This window comes from Paramisgurnus dabryanus, chromosome 13 (genome assembly GCF_030506205.2).
Source record: "Paramisgurnus dabryanus chromosome 13, PD_genome_1.1, whole genome shotgun sequence".
Taxonomy (NCBI): domain Eukaryota; kingdom Metazoa; phylum Chordata; class Actinopteri; order Cypriniformes; family Cobitidae; genus Paramisgurnus; species Paramisgurnus dabryanus.
Window position 1 is genome coordinate 17381381 of NC_133349.1, and position 18615 is coordinate 17399995.

At 37.9% G+C, this 18615-nt stretch overlaps 1 protein-coding gene across 6 annotated transcripts in view; it reads left to right on the forward strand.

Moving 5' to 3' along the window:
• The window catches only part of arhgef1 (Rho guanine nucleotide exchange factor (GEF) 1), a 51619-nt gene that overhangs the window by 13983 nt on the left and 19021 nt on the right, over window positions 1-18615 (forward strand). For 3 of the 6 annotated variants that reach the window (XM_065245568.2, XM_065245569.2, XM_065245572.2), the window contains exons 2-14: window positions 2823-2887; window positions 5728-5814; window positions 6082-6195; window positions 8306-8404; window positions 9394-9436; window positions 9575-9680; window positions 10670-10810; window positions 15207-15236; window positions 15775-15892; window positions 16101-16134; window positions 16444-16470; window positions 16978-17148; window positions 18330-18471. In XM_065245568.2, the coding sequence (XP_065101640.2) occupies window positions 2861-2887; window positions 5728-5814; window positions 6082-6195; window positions 8306-8404; window positions 9394-9436; window positions 9575-9680; window positions 10670-10810; window positions 15207-15236; window positions 15775-15892; window positions 16101-16134; window positions 16444-16470; window positions 16978-17148; window positions 18330-18471 (1139 nt within the window). In that variant the 5' untranslated portion in view covers window positions 2823-2860. Of the gene's footprint in view, window positions 1-2822; window positions 2888-5727; window positions 5815-6081; window positions 6196-8305; window positions 8405-9393; window positions 9437-9574; window positions 9681-10669; window positions 10811-14712; window positions 15125-15206; window positions 15237-15774; window positions 15893-16100; window positions 16135-16443; window positions 16471-16977; window positions 17149-18329; window positions 18472-18615 lie in introns of those variants that run through there. The other 3 variants (XM_065245571.2, XM_065245570.2, XM_065245573.2) reach the window with 3 other exon arrangements.

The following is an 18615-nucleotide window of genomic DNA, read 5'->3' on the forward strand; positions in this document are numbered from 1 at the left end:
CGCAAGTGACTTTGTGGGTGGATCTTGGGCGCTGTTGCTATTTTCCCGGCGGGAGAAATAACTCTTGCGCCAGGCGCAAATCAATAAGGGGCTTGTCTGAAGTAGGTTCATTATTCATAGGTGTGGTTTGGGCGTAACCTCAAATAAACCAATCAGAACGCTATCCAACATTCCCTTAAAACGCAAGGGCGCAAGTTCCATGGCGGGTTGCTATTATTATGACGGATTTACCAGGCGCACGCCAGGAGCGGTTCACAGCCGAGGAGACCGACGTTCTTGTAAGAGCAAGACAGAGAAGTTGTTTTGTATGGGGATAGGAGAAACCCGCCCAAATCAGCGTAGGTTAAACAGGCGTGAGAGGAAATAGCCACAATTGTCTCATCAGCTGTCATCCCCAGGACGTTGCGCCAAGCGGTACAATGATGTCAGGAGACGGGGAATCCCAAGCTTGCCAGCATAAATCGGGCACGCCGTGTAATGGGAGGTGGATCTGCCTCCACACATGACCTGACGCCAGCAGAGGACATCGCTGCGTCCACCCTCACCGCTGAAAGTGTTGAAGGCGGTTTGGGGGCTTTGAAATCGGACCCAAGAAACGCAAGCAGTCCAACCCCAAAGTACACTTACAAATCCAGTTCACATACATTAAGGTTTCTTATGAAAACATTTTAATTATTATTTACATAAAATAAACGTAATACAGCCACACAACAAACTAATGAAAATATTTAAATCGTTATTTGCATGAGAATTTTTTAACGCAGCCACACAATAAATAAAAACTATCACCACAATGATTTCCCTTATCTCATGTGTTAATATTTTTTATTGTAACAATTTATGATTTGCAAAAATAACTGTTGCATCTGTGTAGATTAGATAAGCAAAGTGTGTGCGCGTTGTGCACGCTATACATTATGGTCAAGCATGCGCCCTTAAAATAGCATAATGAACAACGCGCAACGGGCCACTGACTTTAGACTAGTTTTTTGGGTCAGTGGCGCAATTGTTTTTTGAAACTGGAAAATAGCATCAGGTATGGTTTGCGCCGCAACACACCTCCTTTTTTGCGCTGAACCGCCCAGGGAGCACAAGTTCATTCCCTATTTTGCCGACGTGCGTTTGTGGAGGGAAAAACCCGCTGTGCGCCGGTGCAAAATACGAATGATACATTCGTCACTGACAAAGTCAATTGCGCTGGGTGCAAGATAGGGCCCTATGTCTTTTTTATCTTGTGTGTCATTTTGAGTATTTGCACACTGCTGTCACAATCTTCTGTGTGATGCACCACTGCCCATGGTCACGCTTTAATGTGTCTCTAGTGTCGGAGATCACACGCATTGACTTTATTAACAATTCAGCTTAGTGCAGAATTACAATAAAACTAGTGAAGTTTACTAAACATGAACAACAGAAATCAACGTCCAAATCAGATTTGTCTTAAAGGAGTAGCAGCATTACAGTAAAACCTGAACTAACTACAAACTACAATGGCAAGTAGGGTTGTGCCGATAGAGAATACTATAGTCTATCGATGATTTGGCCGAAAGTGGGCCCTGGCATGTTTGCCCATTATTGTTTTAAATTATTATTATAATATTATTTTTATCATCATCATTATAGTTTTACATTAACATTCACACACTTGTGACACCAATGAATGCACATTGCATGCTTTTCCTCGCATGAGAGAGCTTGTGAGCTTCTCTTTGCGCAAGATGTGATTTGTAGGATTTCCAACTCAGATTCATTATATTAATAATTAATAAAAGTTATTTTTTATTTTTATTATTTTGTGTTATAAAATCATTACATTTAATTATTATTATTAAACTACATTTTGATTTTCATTACCCTGTCAAAAGACAGAAAAAGATGATCACTTGCTGTACTGCACTTTCTCCATTAATCTTTTCATAAATCTTTTATATGTGTTATTCACTTTACATATGTCCCTCCTTTTAACCTTTGTTTAGTGCTTTGTTACTCGAAACATGACTTTTACAGTCAGGTTAACAAAAAATGTCTCTGATCATTTCCTGAGGAAATGACACCCATTTCCTCTCCCTCTCTGGGTCTCTCTCTCCTCCCTCTTTATGCTTGCCTACCCTGTACTATAGACGGTGTTCTTTGGAGAGCTTTGAAGAACTGGGCTGATGAAAGCAGCCGATAAACCCCAAACACAAACACGGCTCCATTAACAGTTATTTTAGGCCTGTGCTATCACACTTGCTCCAGTGCAGAGGACAAGGCCATTGTCTCAACGGCTCTATAGGGTAGTCTGGTATGCAAAGATATTTCTGCTATCTGCTTTGTTGTCCCCAAGTGAGTGTACTTTTTCTGCAGAGGTCATTGTATTTTGGTTCAGTCCTTTGCCCAATTCCAATATCGATTCCTATTGAAACCGCTCTGGACCAAAAGAAGCCTTTGTTTGATATTAGGGAATGTAGGAATTAAAACTAAGTGGTCAACGAACAAACATTTTCCGATTCTCTCCAGCAGCGAAGATCTGGTGTCCATGATTCCAAATACTGAAGATAATAAAGAAAAGGACATAGCAAATAAACCAAACAATGAATCTTTTGATTGTGGAGAACTAAAGCCCTGTTATCCATTCAGACCCGTCCTCATTGATAGAGAGCGTATCTGGGTCTAGTTGTTCCACATCAGTCTATCTGTTATTGATTTATTGGGCGGTTCTGAACTCTCTATATTGGTATCTGCTGGCCCCTGGCAGTAGTTTGCATGTGCTCCATTTGTTTGTATTTCTTTGTTTGGTTATGAACTTTGTTCCAGCCATTCATGATTTCGTGTCTTTGCAGGAGCTCGGTTAACCAGCGTTGGCCCGACATACGAAAGCATGGATTATGAAGACGCCCATAACGGGGTAAAGGCATCCGAGGCTGCTTGTGTTGTTTGTTTCCATTCCACGTTGAAGTGGGCTGCATCCGATTTGCAAACAGGGATGGAGTAATCACAGTTTCCAAGATATTTTCTATAGTACCGAACCAGCTAACGTACAACTTTGTTTTGCGTTAAATTAACTGACTTTATTTCTTCAGTACTATGTAATATCGTTTTGAACATTCAGAATAAGTGCATTTGACACAAAGCTGTGTAATATTGTGATTGTGTTGTTTTCTGGTTCATAAGTCCCCCATGATTTTGTAAGATTACTACACACAGCACAGGTTGTTGGAACATGGTTTTAAAAGTCCCAGGAAAACACACAATGTGGGTCCCAGATGGAGAAAGTTTCCTTAACACCTATTAAAAACAAGATTAGGATCTTGTTAAAACAATTTACAGACCACAATGTGTGTATTTGTGTGTTTGAACCATAGAATGTAAAAAAAGATAGACGTAGTGTACGTGATGTCACCCATAGGTTTCTAAAGATCGTTTTTGAAGCCAATAGTAGGCTGTGCCTGCTGTCGCCATCTTGGCTGCGCGTCAAGATCTAAAATTGGGTGAAGTGGCGGGACGTTGGTGAATCTGAGGTGGTTTTTTGCTGAAACCACGCCCGTCTAGCTCGACTCTAGTGACAGCAGTGGCTGTTCAACCGTCACTCAAGTGGCCACGCCCTTAATTATGCAGAACTTTAAGGCTTAATATAATTTAAACGGATGAGTTACAAAAAGTTCACCCCCCTCACAGTTGTCATGAAGGGTAAAATTAGCTATATAGACCAAAAACACTTTTTGTACCAGGCTGTAAACATATTATTTTATGCTCTAAAGATGGGCATTTTAACATGGGGGGTCTATGAGAATTGATCCCCTTTTGGAGCCAGCCTCAAGCGGCCAGTCGATTGCAGTTTAAGTCACTTTCGTATTGGCTTCATCAGAGAGATTGTAATGTTGCCCTTCACGTTTTAAACTTAATATATATATGAAAGCCCCTCTCAATGCCTCATCATCCAGACAGAATCTCATCCACAGCAATAAGCACTTACCATATATGGGTGATTCTCGTGAAATTACACTTATGAGGTCTCATGAAACATTTTGATAAGTAAATGCTATCAAAATAATAAGCATACATTTACAAACATCTCTTGATGTACTATTTTGCACATTATTTCAAATGACATCATACAAACCTAATTTTGTTTTTTCCACATTTAATGGGAAAAGTTTCATTACCGCAACGTGTCCATGACTTGATTTGGGTTCTTTGACATGGAAATATTTATAATTAAAAAAATCTAAAAAATGAAAAGCTTCAGTGCATGTTATACTATAAACATTTACAGTAAAGAAACATGTGGTATTTGGTGATCATTGGTAAATGTAGAGACAATAATAAGGAATATAAATATGTCCAGGAGCAATTTCCTCATCCTCCACAACAATTTTCAACCATTTTTAAGCCCTCAAGGAACTAACATTTAAAAAAAAAAAAATAGTTGGAAGGGACATAATTGACTGTGACACTCAAGATGGCTACCAGGTAAGCAGTTCTTAATTTTTCTCTCCAGATAAAAGTTAAAATTTTGTTTGTCATAGTACTTAGACAACATTTTAGTTGTCATTACCGAAACATGAGTTTGTAAATGCATGTATTTAATGCAAAATCATGTTTCGGTAATGATACTTTTTGATAATGATAATCTAAAAAATGTACATAATTCTATAGAAAATATATTTTTTAAATCCCCTAAAAAATAAACTTATAGTAAGTTTAGACATTAATCTTATATGTGCAAAAAAATGGCTTACAGAGCTTTTTAACAATTCTGATGCTGGACGCTTTCTAAATCTGGATTTCGTGAGAATCACCCATATAGCCACTCACATACTATCCAACCAACCACAGTTATAAGTAGTGACTAGTTATGGCTATGTAATGGTGTCTTATTTAGCATAGCCTAACTTTAGCTCTCCATTCCTGGTAATTTACATGTACACAAATCATCAAAACCACCAACAGTCTAATAATGGCACATCACTTATTGTGTTAAATGCTAAACACGTGCATATTTAATCTGAGTTAAAGGCATTTGTGCACATTGACCATTAGTTTTGGTTGAGGTTTGTCACAGTTGCTTGCATGTTTGTACTGGAGAACTCAATGTTTGTGTTTAGAATCGCTTTAGTTTGACTTGTACAGAGATTTTGAGGTAATATTGTTGCACAACGCTTACAGAGAAAACTTGTTCTCAGCAGCTCTAACACTAGAACACTGTTACATTCATAGCCATTGGCCGAATTCATTGGTCAGCGTAATGGAATATTATAAAACAGATGGTTGTGGTCCTTGATGCTGATTGGTCAATTGCTGTGGTTTATTCATGATAAAGCACAGCTGTGATTTCTCAACTGAGATACTTTTTGTATCACTGCTCAGTTGTTCTGTTACCATTTACATGTGAAGAGAAAGAGGGTATTGAATGATTTTACTTAGTATTGTTTTAATAAACATTTGTGTCCTTAATAGTTAAATGGAAACTTTGGAAAAAGTTGAAAAAGGTTGATGATGATTCTCTATTTCTACTGTATTTTGGGATATTGTAGCATTTAATATTTGGATTTTGTTTGTACAGTCGTCTTAGTGTGCGAGTGACCTTTTTTAGTGGATGGCTGCATTACCAAAATCTTTCTTAGATTTTCTCTCAATCTGAGAGAAGTAACTAATGCAGAAAAAAATCCTCATCTTGCACCTGTTATTACCTAGAACGGTTTAGTTTAGTGTGGTTTTTTTTCTGTTTTCTCTCCCTCCATCCAGCGTGGGCCGTGCGGTGCTCAGAGTTCTAATAAAGCCATGAGTATAATTGGAGCAGAGGATGAAGACTTTGAGAATGATGAGCAACCTGTGAGTGCCATGAGTCACATCCTAACATTTTTAAGTTTGTGAATTTGAAACATTCAGACAAACATTTACAATTTTAAAAGTTTTATTGTCCTATATGCTTACTCCCAAACAATGAGACCGAAGCTTCCGGTTCATAGAAAAAAAAAAGTATTAATAATAATAAATAGGTACTATTTTCATGTACATGCTATATACACCTATGTTCAAGGGAATGCCAGGTGGAGTATGTAAAATAAATATAAACGCTTCAATCACTTTTTTTTTCAGATGGTGGATGATCACTGCAGTCACTTTACAAGTATTGAACTGTTGAAGAACAGACCCACCCACTTGCTGGTCTTCCTCCACCATGTCATGTTGCAGTTCGACTGTGCTCCAGTAGTAAGAACCATGTGTTTCTGTTTATTTTAGTTAGCGTGCATGCTCGCTTTTACTTTTGTATGTGAGGATCTGTGAGTTTCTTATATTGCCTCTTGTTCAGCTACCCATGTCTGTTTTCCACACAGTAAAGGTGGGATGTATGTCATAAATCTGTGCTTACCTGCATTCAGACAAAGCCCTTTTCCTATGATAACGCATGAGTTTCTCTCCTTTTATTTGGCATGCAGCCAATGTGATCTGCCCCAGGTACCGTCTCCCGAAACCAAGTCCTTTCTCTCTTTGCTCATTTGTGCTGCTGTGTACATGATCTTAATTCATGCAGACATTCATTGTAACCTCTGGTTTCATTATCATCAATTGTCCAGTCTGCTTTTTTCATACAACAAAAATGGATGGCGTCAAGCATATTGTAAAATGGACTGGAAAATAGCCATAGATGGTAGTCTATACAACATATGTGTTGTATTTCAAGTTATCCAAATGTGTGTTGGCTTACTGCGATGGACTCACACAAAGCTTTGACTTCAGGGTTCTTAGAAAATAGTATACAAGATACACTATATGGATAGAAGTTTTGGACGCCCACTTCCAATGAACAGGTTTGAACTCAACCTGTACTTTAAATGGGACATATCATGGAAATCTAACTTTTTCCATGTTAACGTGCTATAATTGGGTCCCCAGTGCTTGTATAAACCTAGAAAATGTGAAAAAGATCAACCAAGTAACTTAGTTTTGATGAATCATTCTCTGCAAGCATGTTAAAAAATAGGTCATTCAAATCTGGCTCCCCTTGTGATGTCAAAAGGGGTTAATACCGCCCCTTAATTTGCACTATCCAACTGCGGCACTGCCATTTAGTGCCATTTAGTTTTTTTTTATAGTATTGAATGGTAAAACATTAATATTTGTTTTGATAGAAATTGGTTAATCACCAGGTCAAAAATGTAGTTTACGGACCGGAAATCATATACTGTGTAGTACCCAGAGTAAACCCATGCTGAGAGCATGGGAGAGCATTCAACCCAGCCAAGGCTAGAACCAGGGACCTTACAGTGGTCTGTTTGGGGTGGCCACTGTGCTGTCCCAAATATCTTTATTAGAAGGGTTGTCCCAATACTTTTGTCTATAGTGTGTGAAGAGCTCAGATGCATCTGACATAATTTCTTGTAAATTAGCATTTTTTATTAGGCTCTTGTGTTTAGGTTCAGTTTAATAGCAATGAAAACGTCATTAGTTGGTAATGTCACTTTCTTTTGAATTCAACAAATTTTGCTGCAAAACCCTCTAAGTACAAAAATCTACAAAAAGTCTTCAGTCTCTCTTCACTGTTCTTTCTGAATAAAAAGGCAAAAAAACAATTTATGTCAGTGTACCTCATTTAACCGGGTAAAAGCTTGCACCGTGACGTGCGCCGTCATTCATGCAATTTTTTTTTCATGCACTTAGAGGGCTTTGCTGAAAAATTGTTATGCCGTTTAATGGATCCTGCCTTAAAGCGCTATTTCATTTGGCGTTTAAAGGTTTTTGCATCTGAGCTCTTCATATAGACCAGGGGTGGGCATTCCTGGTCCTGGAGGGCCACTGTCCTGTCAAGTTTAGCTCCAACCCTAATCAAACACACCTGAAAAGTGTAATCAAATGCTGCAGGATGATTTGGAAATTTCAGGTGTGTTTGATTAGAGTTGAAGCTAAACTTTGCAGGACAGTGGCCCTCCAGGACCAGGAATGCCCACCCCTGGTATAGACTCTTCATATGCAGTTTTGTTTGGACACTTTAAAGTTTGATAGCGTACGAAATCTGCTATGACCGATGATACGAGAATTTTCAAGTGAACCGTTCCTTTAATATTTCCTTGAGTAAGACAAGTTGTGCTTGGTTTCTCATCCGACAAACAGAATTGGGCTGTTTGTCTCTTGCCCACCTTTTCTCAGTGGTCAGCATGTGTTCTGCTACTTTTTAAATTTTTTAACATTCGAGTTCCCTTTCCATCAAGTCAGCCATATACCCAACACAACACATATCACTATCCAAGCATCACAGTTCTCTGTTCTCTATGTCTGAATCCTTTTTGCTCTTCTTTAATCTCCCTTTGTTCCTCTCTCTCAGCTGTGCTACCTTTATGCTGACCTCTTCAAGAACTTCAACGCCAAAGACACCAAGAAACACTTTGGAGAATTCTGCAGCACTTTTCTGGATAAAGGAGCGGTATGTGAACGAGAAGAGTTTTAGACACTTAGCTGTCAGATTTGTTTATCACTGTACAAGTCTTGCTCTTTGTTCTGTCTCACCTCTCAGTCAAAGCCTCTATTCTTTGTGTAGTTTTTGTGTTAGACCCCTGAAGGAATGTTTTTTTGATGCAGTATTTTATTCATCATGTGGGTGATCTGCTGTCCATCAATCATTACTTTCAAACTTCTAAATAATAATAGAAACGTTTGGCACATGCATAAAAATGGTATCTAATGATTATTCATGTGTATATATAAAAGGTTTCTTATGCATTACTCAGAAAAAAGTTTTGACATAGTAAATACATCTAATATGATCATCAGAAGTGGACAGTATGTTACCTATGTGGAGAGGTCGTCTTTTTCTCAGTTTTTCCCTTGACTCTGTCACTACTGTTGGTCTTTTTCTATTTCAGTCTCTGTGTTATTTTACTCGTCTTTTATACATTGTATTTTTCTGTCCTGTAGCTGAATGTTAGTCTGACCTTGACTTCCTGTTTGGGTCATGGGAATAACCTCACTGATGAATCACTTATTTTTTCCTCTGTTGTATTTAATGTCGAGTCTTGCTCCTTTTCCTCTTTTTTATGAGTTGGTATTATGACTGTAAACCTGTTTGTGTGATATGAATTTGAAACTGAAAGGGAAGTGTACTGTAGAAGCTTATTTGTGTTGCTTTTTTGTGCTGTTGTGACCTCTGGTGGAGATCTTCTGTATTACATGGTATATATTCTCTTAGAATTTAAATATATATATATATTATCCAAAAAAGTAAACTTCTCACCTTTATGTTGTTTAAAACGTTGTATGCTCAAATATAGTCACTGTGAAATTACACTATCTGAACTATTCTTCAGACTATATGATTCATTCAAATCATTCTGTGGTCTTTTACATAGATCTACAGATTTTTTTAAATATACTATGCTGTTTATATAAAACTTGACTCTTGATTTCTTTTTCCAGATTCTCAGAGTAACCGTGCCAAACCACATAGCCGCTGACTTTGGTAAGGCTTTTCCATCACCCTCTCAGTTCTTGCACCCTCTTGCACCAAATTCAGTGTGAAACTCATCTCTCTTCCTGTAGTGATGGTGTTGTATTACCTGCCTTACTTAGCCCTTACTCTTTCGCTGTGCTCCTTCAGATCGCACACGGTCAGAAATGATCAGTGAAGATCTACAGAAGCATTATGTTTATGAAGTTCAGCTTCTGCAGGCTCCAGAGGTACTGCGACAGCTGGAAGACTTCAGGTGAGAGTCAACGAACAACCAGAATAGCAAAAGTTATTATTAACTATGTCTCATAACCTGTTACATTACAGTACATTTCTTACTATACTGTACAATACATTTTTTCTCACTTGCACTCCAGAATTGGTAGGTTTATATTATAGATGATGTGACTTAAAAAAAGGTGAATCCAAAGCGTTCTCATGTTAAGGAGAACAGGACTGTGGACTTATGAACCATATGATGACCTCCAAAGATGGTCGCATTAGAGGAATCTAAGTTTGTTTAGTTATAAGCTAAAACTTAAAATTAACTGCTTTTAAAGAGCTCCTATGGTCCGATTCAAGATTTTACTTTGCTGTGTAAGTGTGTATTAGTACATGTTAATGATATGCAGAAGGTACAAACCCGTAAAGTAAACGATGAAGCGAGTTATCGTCTCCAGCGTGAATCTCCTTTCTTGGACTACAACAAACACATGGATTGTAGGCAACAGTTTACTTTCTGGGATTGGTAAAGTAGTAAAGACCGACATTATCATAATTCCTCCCGCTTCGGACTCAGCCTGTAAGTTAACTCATGTTAGCATTGCATTGTGAGCGAATCTTTTAAACATGGTAAGGAGCGTCAGGTATTCAGGCCAATCACAACATACAGATTAGCTGGCCATTCAGGGACACAGAGCTTTTCAAATCTATGAGTCTAAGGAAATCTGAGCTACAAAATGTACGGTATGTGGAAAAATGTGTTGTTGTTGTTTTTTTTTTATCATAAACCACGCGAGCACATTGTATTGTAACAAATGCACAAAATAATGTTGTCATGTTTAGCAATGAAAAAGGTGCACTTTAAAACACCATTTTAAATCATATCCCTTGTACTGATTTAGTATAGATTTAGCACCCTTAATGTTATTAAAAACGTTAAAATGTTTCGGGGCAGGACGTGGACGGCTTAATGTTGAAACTCAAAAATTACTATATAATTCCTGTCTTTCTTTCCTTTATAAGGCAAAAGAGGATGATGGGAATGACTCCTAATGAGCGTGAGTTAACTGATGTGGAGTCCCATCGCCCCACTGACCGTATCCCTATGGAGATGAAGGAAAAGGCGGTAGCTGAAGGCCTGTTGGAAAGGATGGTTGAGGCAAAGTAAGCATTGTTATTATAATTTTTTTAAGCACTGAGATTTTTTTTTTTTAACCTCTGCATGATGCAAATAATCTCATAGACTTATACTGGCGTCGGGACGTTTGGAGACAGATTTTAAAGGGACAGATTTATTTTGTTTTAGGGCAGTAAACAATTACCCAAACACCATATCTGTCATCATACAATGCTATTATACTGTGTTTGAATTTTATAATTAATTTTACATTTTTAATCTTTTTTTTTTTTTGAGTGAAACCTGAAACATTTAAAGCATTTTAAAGCTACATTTTAAGCGGCCAAAAGAAGTCCACCCAAGGACAAAATGCACTTCTCTTCAATTTCACAAGCTGTCAGTCATGTTGCAGTTGTGTCACATGGTATTTATTTCTGTTGTCTGGCCAAGTACAATCACATGATCTGTTGAGCACAGCATCACAATAAAGATATCAGTACTGGGATGTCTATTTTCACTCTAAGTGAATTATACATAATTATTTTCAACACATGGGCAGAACTTTACCTTTGATTCCCTACCCAGTGCCTAGCCTGTAATCGAACCCTGTACCAACTCTGACCATCTGCTATGTGTTTTCCTGCTGGGACAATCACCGTCTGCACAGTAGGGAAGAGGAAAGTTTGATCCAAACACTTTTCTGTCTCGATTCACTTAGACAGAACACAGCTATTGTCAAATCTGCATTCACGGCAGATCAGAACCCCTGAGCCTCTGTCGATATTCACTCACTGGCTGCTAAGTGATAGCTATTGAATGTGTCATACTGCACAGTATCTTCGTGCCGCTGTGAAGTTTGACCCCTTGGAGTGAGTGCTATAATAGTCCTATCAGAATTCAGTCCACTCACTGTTGTGCATCATGTGCAGACTCTGAGGAGTTGCTGAAGTGTCCATTGAAGTTTCATTTTTGGTTCCTAATAGGTTCTTTGTGACGTTGTGTTTAGGGCCTTCCTGCACACAAACCTAATGCAGGACAGTCTCATATTACACTGCAAAAAATAACTTTCGTACTCAGTATTTTTGTCTTGTTTTTAGTACACATATCTAAAAATTCTTAAATTAACTCTTTCCTCGCCAGCATTTTTCATGATTTTCACAAAAGTTTAATGCCTTCCAGAAAATGCTCCTTTTTAAATATATAAACATACAATATATGAAATAAAAGAACAGACCCTCTGCTTTCAAACAAAACAATCCGTTTCATCCTACCTTCATGTGTTCTATTTTTATCACCTCTCAAATATGTGTAGGTTTCATCAAAAACACAAAATTTTGAGCAAAAAGCTGAGATAATTCTATTTTAGTGAAGGACTTTTGACAGAGATCAGATGCAGAGCGATCTTTAAAACATACACGGACATACAGCTGTTTGTCCTAGGGCAATACTTCCGGTTTTTATAAGTTGCGGAAGAGCGCAATAAAAGCGGTATTGCAGATTGACGAGATAACTCGTCAATGGCGGGAAAGAGTTAAGATGCATTTTCTTGATGAGCAAAATGACCCAAGAAAATAAGTGTAGTTTTTAGACAAAAAGCATAAAATGTAACTGAATTTGTGCTTAAAACAAGCAAAAAAAATCTGCCGATGGGGTACGTAAAAAATCTTACACTTTTTCTTAAACATTTAATTCAAGAACAACTGTCTTAGCTCATTGGCAGATTTTTTTGCTTGTTTTAGGCACAAATTCACCTAAATTGTATATTTTTTGTCTAAAAACTATGCTTATTTTCTTAGGTTTTTTTCTATTACGTAAGAAAGTCATTTTTGCATTGTGTATAGAAATGTATATTCTATATAAATATATTCTATATAATAGTCTATAATATAATGTAAGTATATATTATGATATAATAAGATAATATAAATGTATTATAAATTTAAATATATAGAAATACACAATAAGGCTGTCTTTTAAACGATTATGCAGATAAATTGTCTGTTTTATTGATTTGGCATTTAATTCTCAAACGTTTTTGTTTGTTCATGAAATAATTTTATTATTTCATATTTTTTATTAGATATTTTGCAAGGTTTACCTGGCAGTAAATATAAATACACACAACACATATTTAAAAGCAATTATTGAATGAATATATCTTTAAAAAACTGAAAAGAAATAAACACAATAAAGCATCCTTCATTTCCCTAAATTTGGAATTGCTGTTTTGGGAATGTATGTTTTTCCTGACAGTTCATACTGCTTTTCAAAGTTTTGCAGCATTTCTTTAAAATGCTGTTTTTTTCTACTGTATTGATCTGACCCTGTCTCATTTATACAGGCGCAGCAGCTCCCCCTTGTGTATTTTAGGGAGATGTGCAATCATTGCGGTGATCTGAAATCATAGAGATGAGGTCAAACAATCGTGATGAGACGATTATTTCATCATTGTGACAGCCCTAATTCATAGTCACTCTCAAAATCTGTATGACTTTATTAGATTATAAGACTGAAGTCTAAAGACTAATGATATTAGGACCATCAAACTTTAATTTTAATCTTTGACATGACCTTACTCCGTCAATATTAAATATATCAAGGTTATACATAAAAAAATTGTTCTGAACATTATGTAAGATAATTTTATGTAGAAAACAAAAAAGACTTCAGCTGGGTTTTCACATGCAGGGTCACATATGGTGTTAAATGGCCATTTATGCAAACTTCTTTCTCCTGCATTGTATCTATAATAGTGTTCCATAAAATGAGCGTATGCAGTTTTGAATCAGGGCGTAAATGATGACTGAATTTACATTTTTCACTTAACTATCCCTTGAATCAGGGTCAAAGAGTGCAGTAGGTTTACCCGGGTCTCTAAACATTAATATTACACCCCACGGGAAGTGAGGGACCCCCATGCAGGAAGTGAGACAGGAGGAGACTGCTGAGCCTTTTGTCCTCACTGAACACACACTGACAATCTGGATTCAACTCATTATATCTGCACAATGAGAAACAGCAAGGACATCGGCTCTCACAAGTGTATAGTTAAAGAACCATGTGTGTCTGCTATCTGAATAACTAATACTGTATGATGGCCAGACATAACCATCTGCTGAAATGTTTTATAAGCCAGTTCAATTTCGTTCATTAAAATTAAAACCATCTTTGAAGTACATGAGAAGGTATTGTGTTTATATTATTTTGCAGACTTTTTATATCATTACGTTCAATTTATGCATGCTCATAAATGAGTAAAATGCATTTTTTCTTTAGTGCAGCACTAGATTCGACCGTGTTATGCATGCTTATTTAAAAAAAGAAATGGAAAGAAAAAGAGAGGAAGTGAAAGAAAGGATGGTGTCAGAAGTGCCACGCTGGCAGGAAGTTTCTGCTCTCTGGCTCTTTGCCAAAGAGAGTAAACTGGTGAATGAGGTACAGTAGAGGTCAGAGAAAGAAAAAGAGAACCAGTTTACAATCTATCACACATTCAGTCATTGATAAAATGATGCTATAGAGAGATAATACATTTAAGTATATAAATAAGTGTCTCACTTATTTAGTGTCTGTTTCAACATGCTTAAAGACGTAATGTGTCCTCAGAGACTTGACATCTTGGTACAACTTCTCTTTATGTGTGGTTGTCTCAATAAGCCTATTCAGTGTTCATACTGTATGCACTCAGATAATCATCCTCTGTTTTCCTAGACGCTATCCTTTTACTCTAACAGTTTGTTCCTCCATTCATTCTCCTCCCTCAGTATAACTGTGATGACATCACTTACAGGCTTTCTCATTGGCTGCAGTCTCGATCTCTTAGGGCGGATTGAGGTTTTTAAATGGCCAGACTCTGGGGATTCCTTATCACACTCCTCCCCTTTGTATTTTCATAGGAAAACACAGGCATCGGATTTCCATGTTCTTGCATGCTTGTTGCATCAGACACAAAACACAGTTAAATAGCGAGTTGCACTGCCGGTATTCATTGTTTGTTTTATAGACATCGCCGTAGGACAGCCTTAGTGCCTTAGGAGAGTGCCAAGAATCTAATCTTGCAGGAGATTGCTTCACTAAACGGAATTTTGCTTTACTAAATTGCATTTTTGGTGATGTGTCATTTAGAGCTGATTTGAGTTCAGTTTTTTGATGCACCACAATTTTTTTTAGATTTTTTTTTGTTTTTTTATTTTGTTTGCAAGTGACAGAATATGTTCATTAGCTTGAATTCTAAACAAAATAATACAGCAGTTAGTGTGATTTTGAATCAGGAAAAACTCGAACACTTCAGATTTCACCGTCCTAAAACAGACTTAAAAATTGGGCGAGATCGAGAGAGAAAAAATGTTACGTAACTTTAAGCGGTGAGTTATTAAAACCAGCATTGGATTGCATGATTTTTTTTATGTTTTTCCCTAATTATTGCGTTAAATGTCTTTTTTGCAGCCCCTCAATTGTTGCAGACAAGGACAAAAGGTAAGCTGTGATTTGCATATCTTTTCTCAGTTTTTTTTTTTTTTTTAAATGACAATATCCATTTGCTAGATATACTAGCAGAGTCACTTTCCTGCAGAATTTCAAGTAATTTTTTTTTAGTTTAAAGGTCAATTTCATAAAATCTTGTAATTTGTAATATTTTAGAAGATAGATCAGTTTGAATTGAGTTTGAAGATGGCAGTGTTTTTATTAAGGAACAAAAGTCTGAGCTTAGATGTGTTCATGTTGGGTGGTGGCTGGTGGGTGGATATGTGCCGCTGTTGCAGTTGTCCAATTTGTCATGCACAGCTGTGCCACATAATCCATGTGTGTAATTAGAGACCATGCACATATGCACAAGCTCCTCCCCCAGGCCTCCAAACCTCCCCTTTCGTTTGACTCCTCCCCCTTGCTCTTCTTTTTCTCCCTCCCTAAAGATCCCTCATTTATTCTTCATGTCATAGTTTATTAGTTTAGCATAAAGTGAAATGATTCTGGTCACATTAAGCAACTTATCGGTTTCTGTCGTCTTTATCAGTAACTCCATCTTTGGAGCAGTGGCCTTCTATATGAAGCACCTTGGAGTCAAGACTAGAGCACTTGACAACAAGAAAACAAGATCTGGATGGCGGCCTTCTGTACCCTCTGTGTTGAAGGTTAGTTAACATACCGCATCATAACAGTTTATCGTGCATTCATATCTTATTCAGATTGTCAGTAAATGTGTTTGCAGGCACAATCGTGTATTGGTTGTGCCTAAATAGCATCATAAATTGTGAGCAAAAAGCATGAAGATCATTGTCTTGCATCAGTTTTTGTACTGTGTGATGTGTAATCTTTTCTTGTTCTGTTTGTCTCCAATAGCCATGGGGAGGTGGAAAAGCCAAACCCCCTATACGTACGTACTCTATAAAATCCTTCTAATGCTCTTTCTCAGACCACACCCCCTGCAAAATCACGCAATCACTGACCAATCCTGCAGTATTATTTCATGTCGCATATCAATTTACAATCAACCATTTACACTAATTAGACATAACACACAATGTGTCTGGCATCAGCAAAACTCTACAGAAAAAACCCAGAGGCAGTTTAATAGTTTTATTAATTTATAATCATTGTGTATTGTTCAGTCAGCAAGAACTGCTGTGGAAAGGTAATGGAGAATTAAAAGGGACATGTTTGTGCTATGTTTTTCCTCTTGCAGATGATAAGCCTAGATTGGACATTGAAGGTATTATGTCTGTTCTCTTTGTGTAGAAACCTTTTTTCTTAGATGGTACATTCCCTTACTAATTAAACCTAATTGCATGTTTGCATGTTCCACTTCAAACAAAGGGGTTAGTTTGTGTTTTTTGTTTTTCTGTCCATGTGGTATGGATGTTTTTTTTCTTTGCTGAATAAACTATAATGCTTGGTTACAAATCTGCACATAATCACTGGTGTAATTTAATGGTTGAAAAGCAGAAATCATTAAAAGAAATAGGGCCTTGGACTGGTTATGTTTGTGCTTGGTGTTTGATTCCGTTTTACTCAGGACTTGTTGGACCCTTGAAACTCCCACTGAATATCTTAACACCTTTCTGAATGAAACTTTTAGCAACCCTCTTATTACATCCTACTGTTGCAACCACATAATCATCGGTCCTTCCTTTATAATCAATACAGGTGCTCACAGTCTTGACCGCATATGATTGATGTGTTTATCTCTTTCTTTCTCTTTTGCTCTCTCTCTCTCTAGTTAAGCCCAAACAGAACCCAGCTCCACGTATGCCAGAAAATGAAAGATGCAGCAATGCCGGCCGAAAGCCCAGTACAGTTTTGCCTGGCACCATTCACGTCTCAGAGAGCAACGAATCGCCCCCCATCATTGTTAGTGTGACTCCCAGCCCTGACTCCCAAAATGAGATCGGTGAGGATTATGAAACACAGCATGTTGTACATGAGAAACTGGTGGGAAAATCTTTTTAAAGGAATGTTTGACTTTATCCAGTAACTATCATCATTTTATATATGCCAGATTAAAGAGGAGAAGTTTGAGCTCTAACCGTGGGTTTACACCAGCCGCGTTTGAGGTGTCAAAATCACGTCTACCGCGTCTTGTTTGCCGCTTGAACATTTTGAATGCAATTGCACGTCTAGAGCGAAGTAGACGCACAGAAAAAGCAAGCATTTGACGCGCGTCAGAGGCGAAATCCGCTTCTTGTGGGAGGGGCAAGTGCTATGCGGTTGTCTGTTTGCAAGATGGCTGATGTTGATTGTGCATTCATCGAGAGAGTTACCGGTTTGTATTTGGTAACCTTACTATAGGGGGAAAATAGCAAAAAAAACGTCGGGAATGCCGCTGGTCGTTAAACGTCACGTTACCCAAAAGTCAAATGTGTATTTACAACTTACAAGGTTGCGCAATGTCCTCACTGACACTCTTCCAAGCGAGGGCCTTTTTATTCCTGTCTCTATAGAAATAAGAACTCGTGTCGTATAGCTCCAGGTGACTTCTCAAAGACAAAATTAAGCGTTCCTCCTTGTTGAATGAGTGACTCCGGGTGGGGCTACCGCCACAGCAGCAAGCAGGCTCCTGCAAAAATCCGCCAAAGTTTAAATTATTCAACTCGGGCGTCAGCCGCAAATTAGCGTAAAACGCAAAATGCACAATAAGCACCATTCGCGGGTATTGCGCTAGATGCTCAATTTGCGGCATTCGCGCGGACGAGGCGGAATTGCCTCTACCGTGCCATGTTAAACGCCTCATTCGCGTCCAAGACCTCCAGATGCGCGTCAACGCGTCTTGACATTGACTTAACATTAAAATCACTCGCGCTTGACACGTCTACCGCGGCTGGTGTGAACGCAGCATAACGGTACATTCACACGTAAGCGTTAACACTTCTCATTTACTTTTAATGGGTGACGTCATGTGTTGGCGAATTTAATTTTAGATTCGTCAACGTCGCGTCACTGCCGTTGCTCGCAGCAGAAGTTGAACATTTCTCAAATTTTAGTTTTTAATAAATGTTTAAAATGGTTGCAGTTAATTCTGAGTGAGTTTCTACTTTTTCAGTGGTGAAAGATTTTGCGTATTTACATCTGTAGGTGCCAACAGCAGTCGCTTTGAACCCAAACCAGTGTCAGATGGGGGAGACGTGTCTCCTGTCAGCCCTGGTGCAGGTCTCACCATCAATGAACCTCCGTCTTTTGTCGACAGTCTTGAGGAGGACAATAAGGACAGTGTCAAGTAAGCGTTGGAAAAGTCAATGAGAGAGTATAAAAATAATACTTGGTTCTCTGTTTCAAAACTTAGTGAGGTGCCTCGCTTTATTGAGAAGGTAATGCATAAGTCATTGTGAATAATATAGGTTTTATGAGATATACTGGAGGA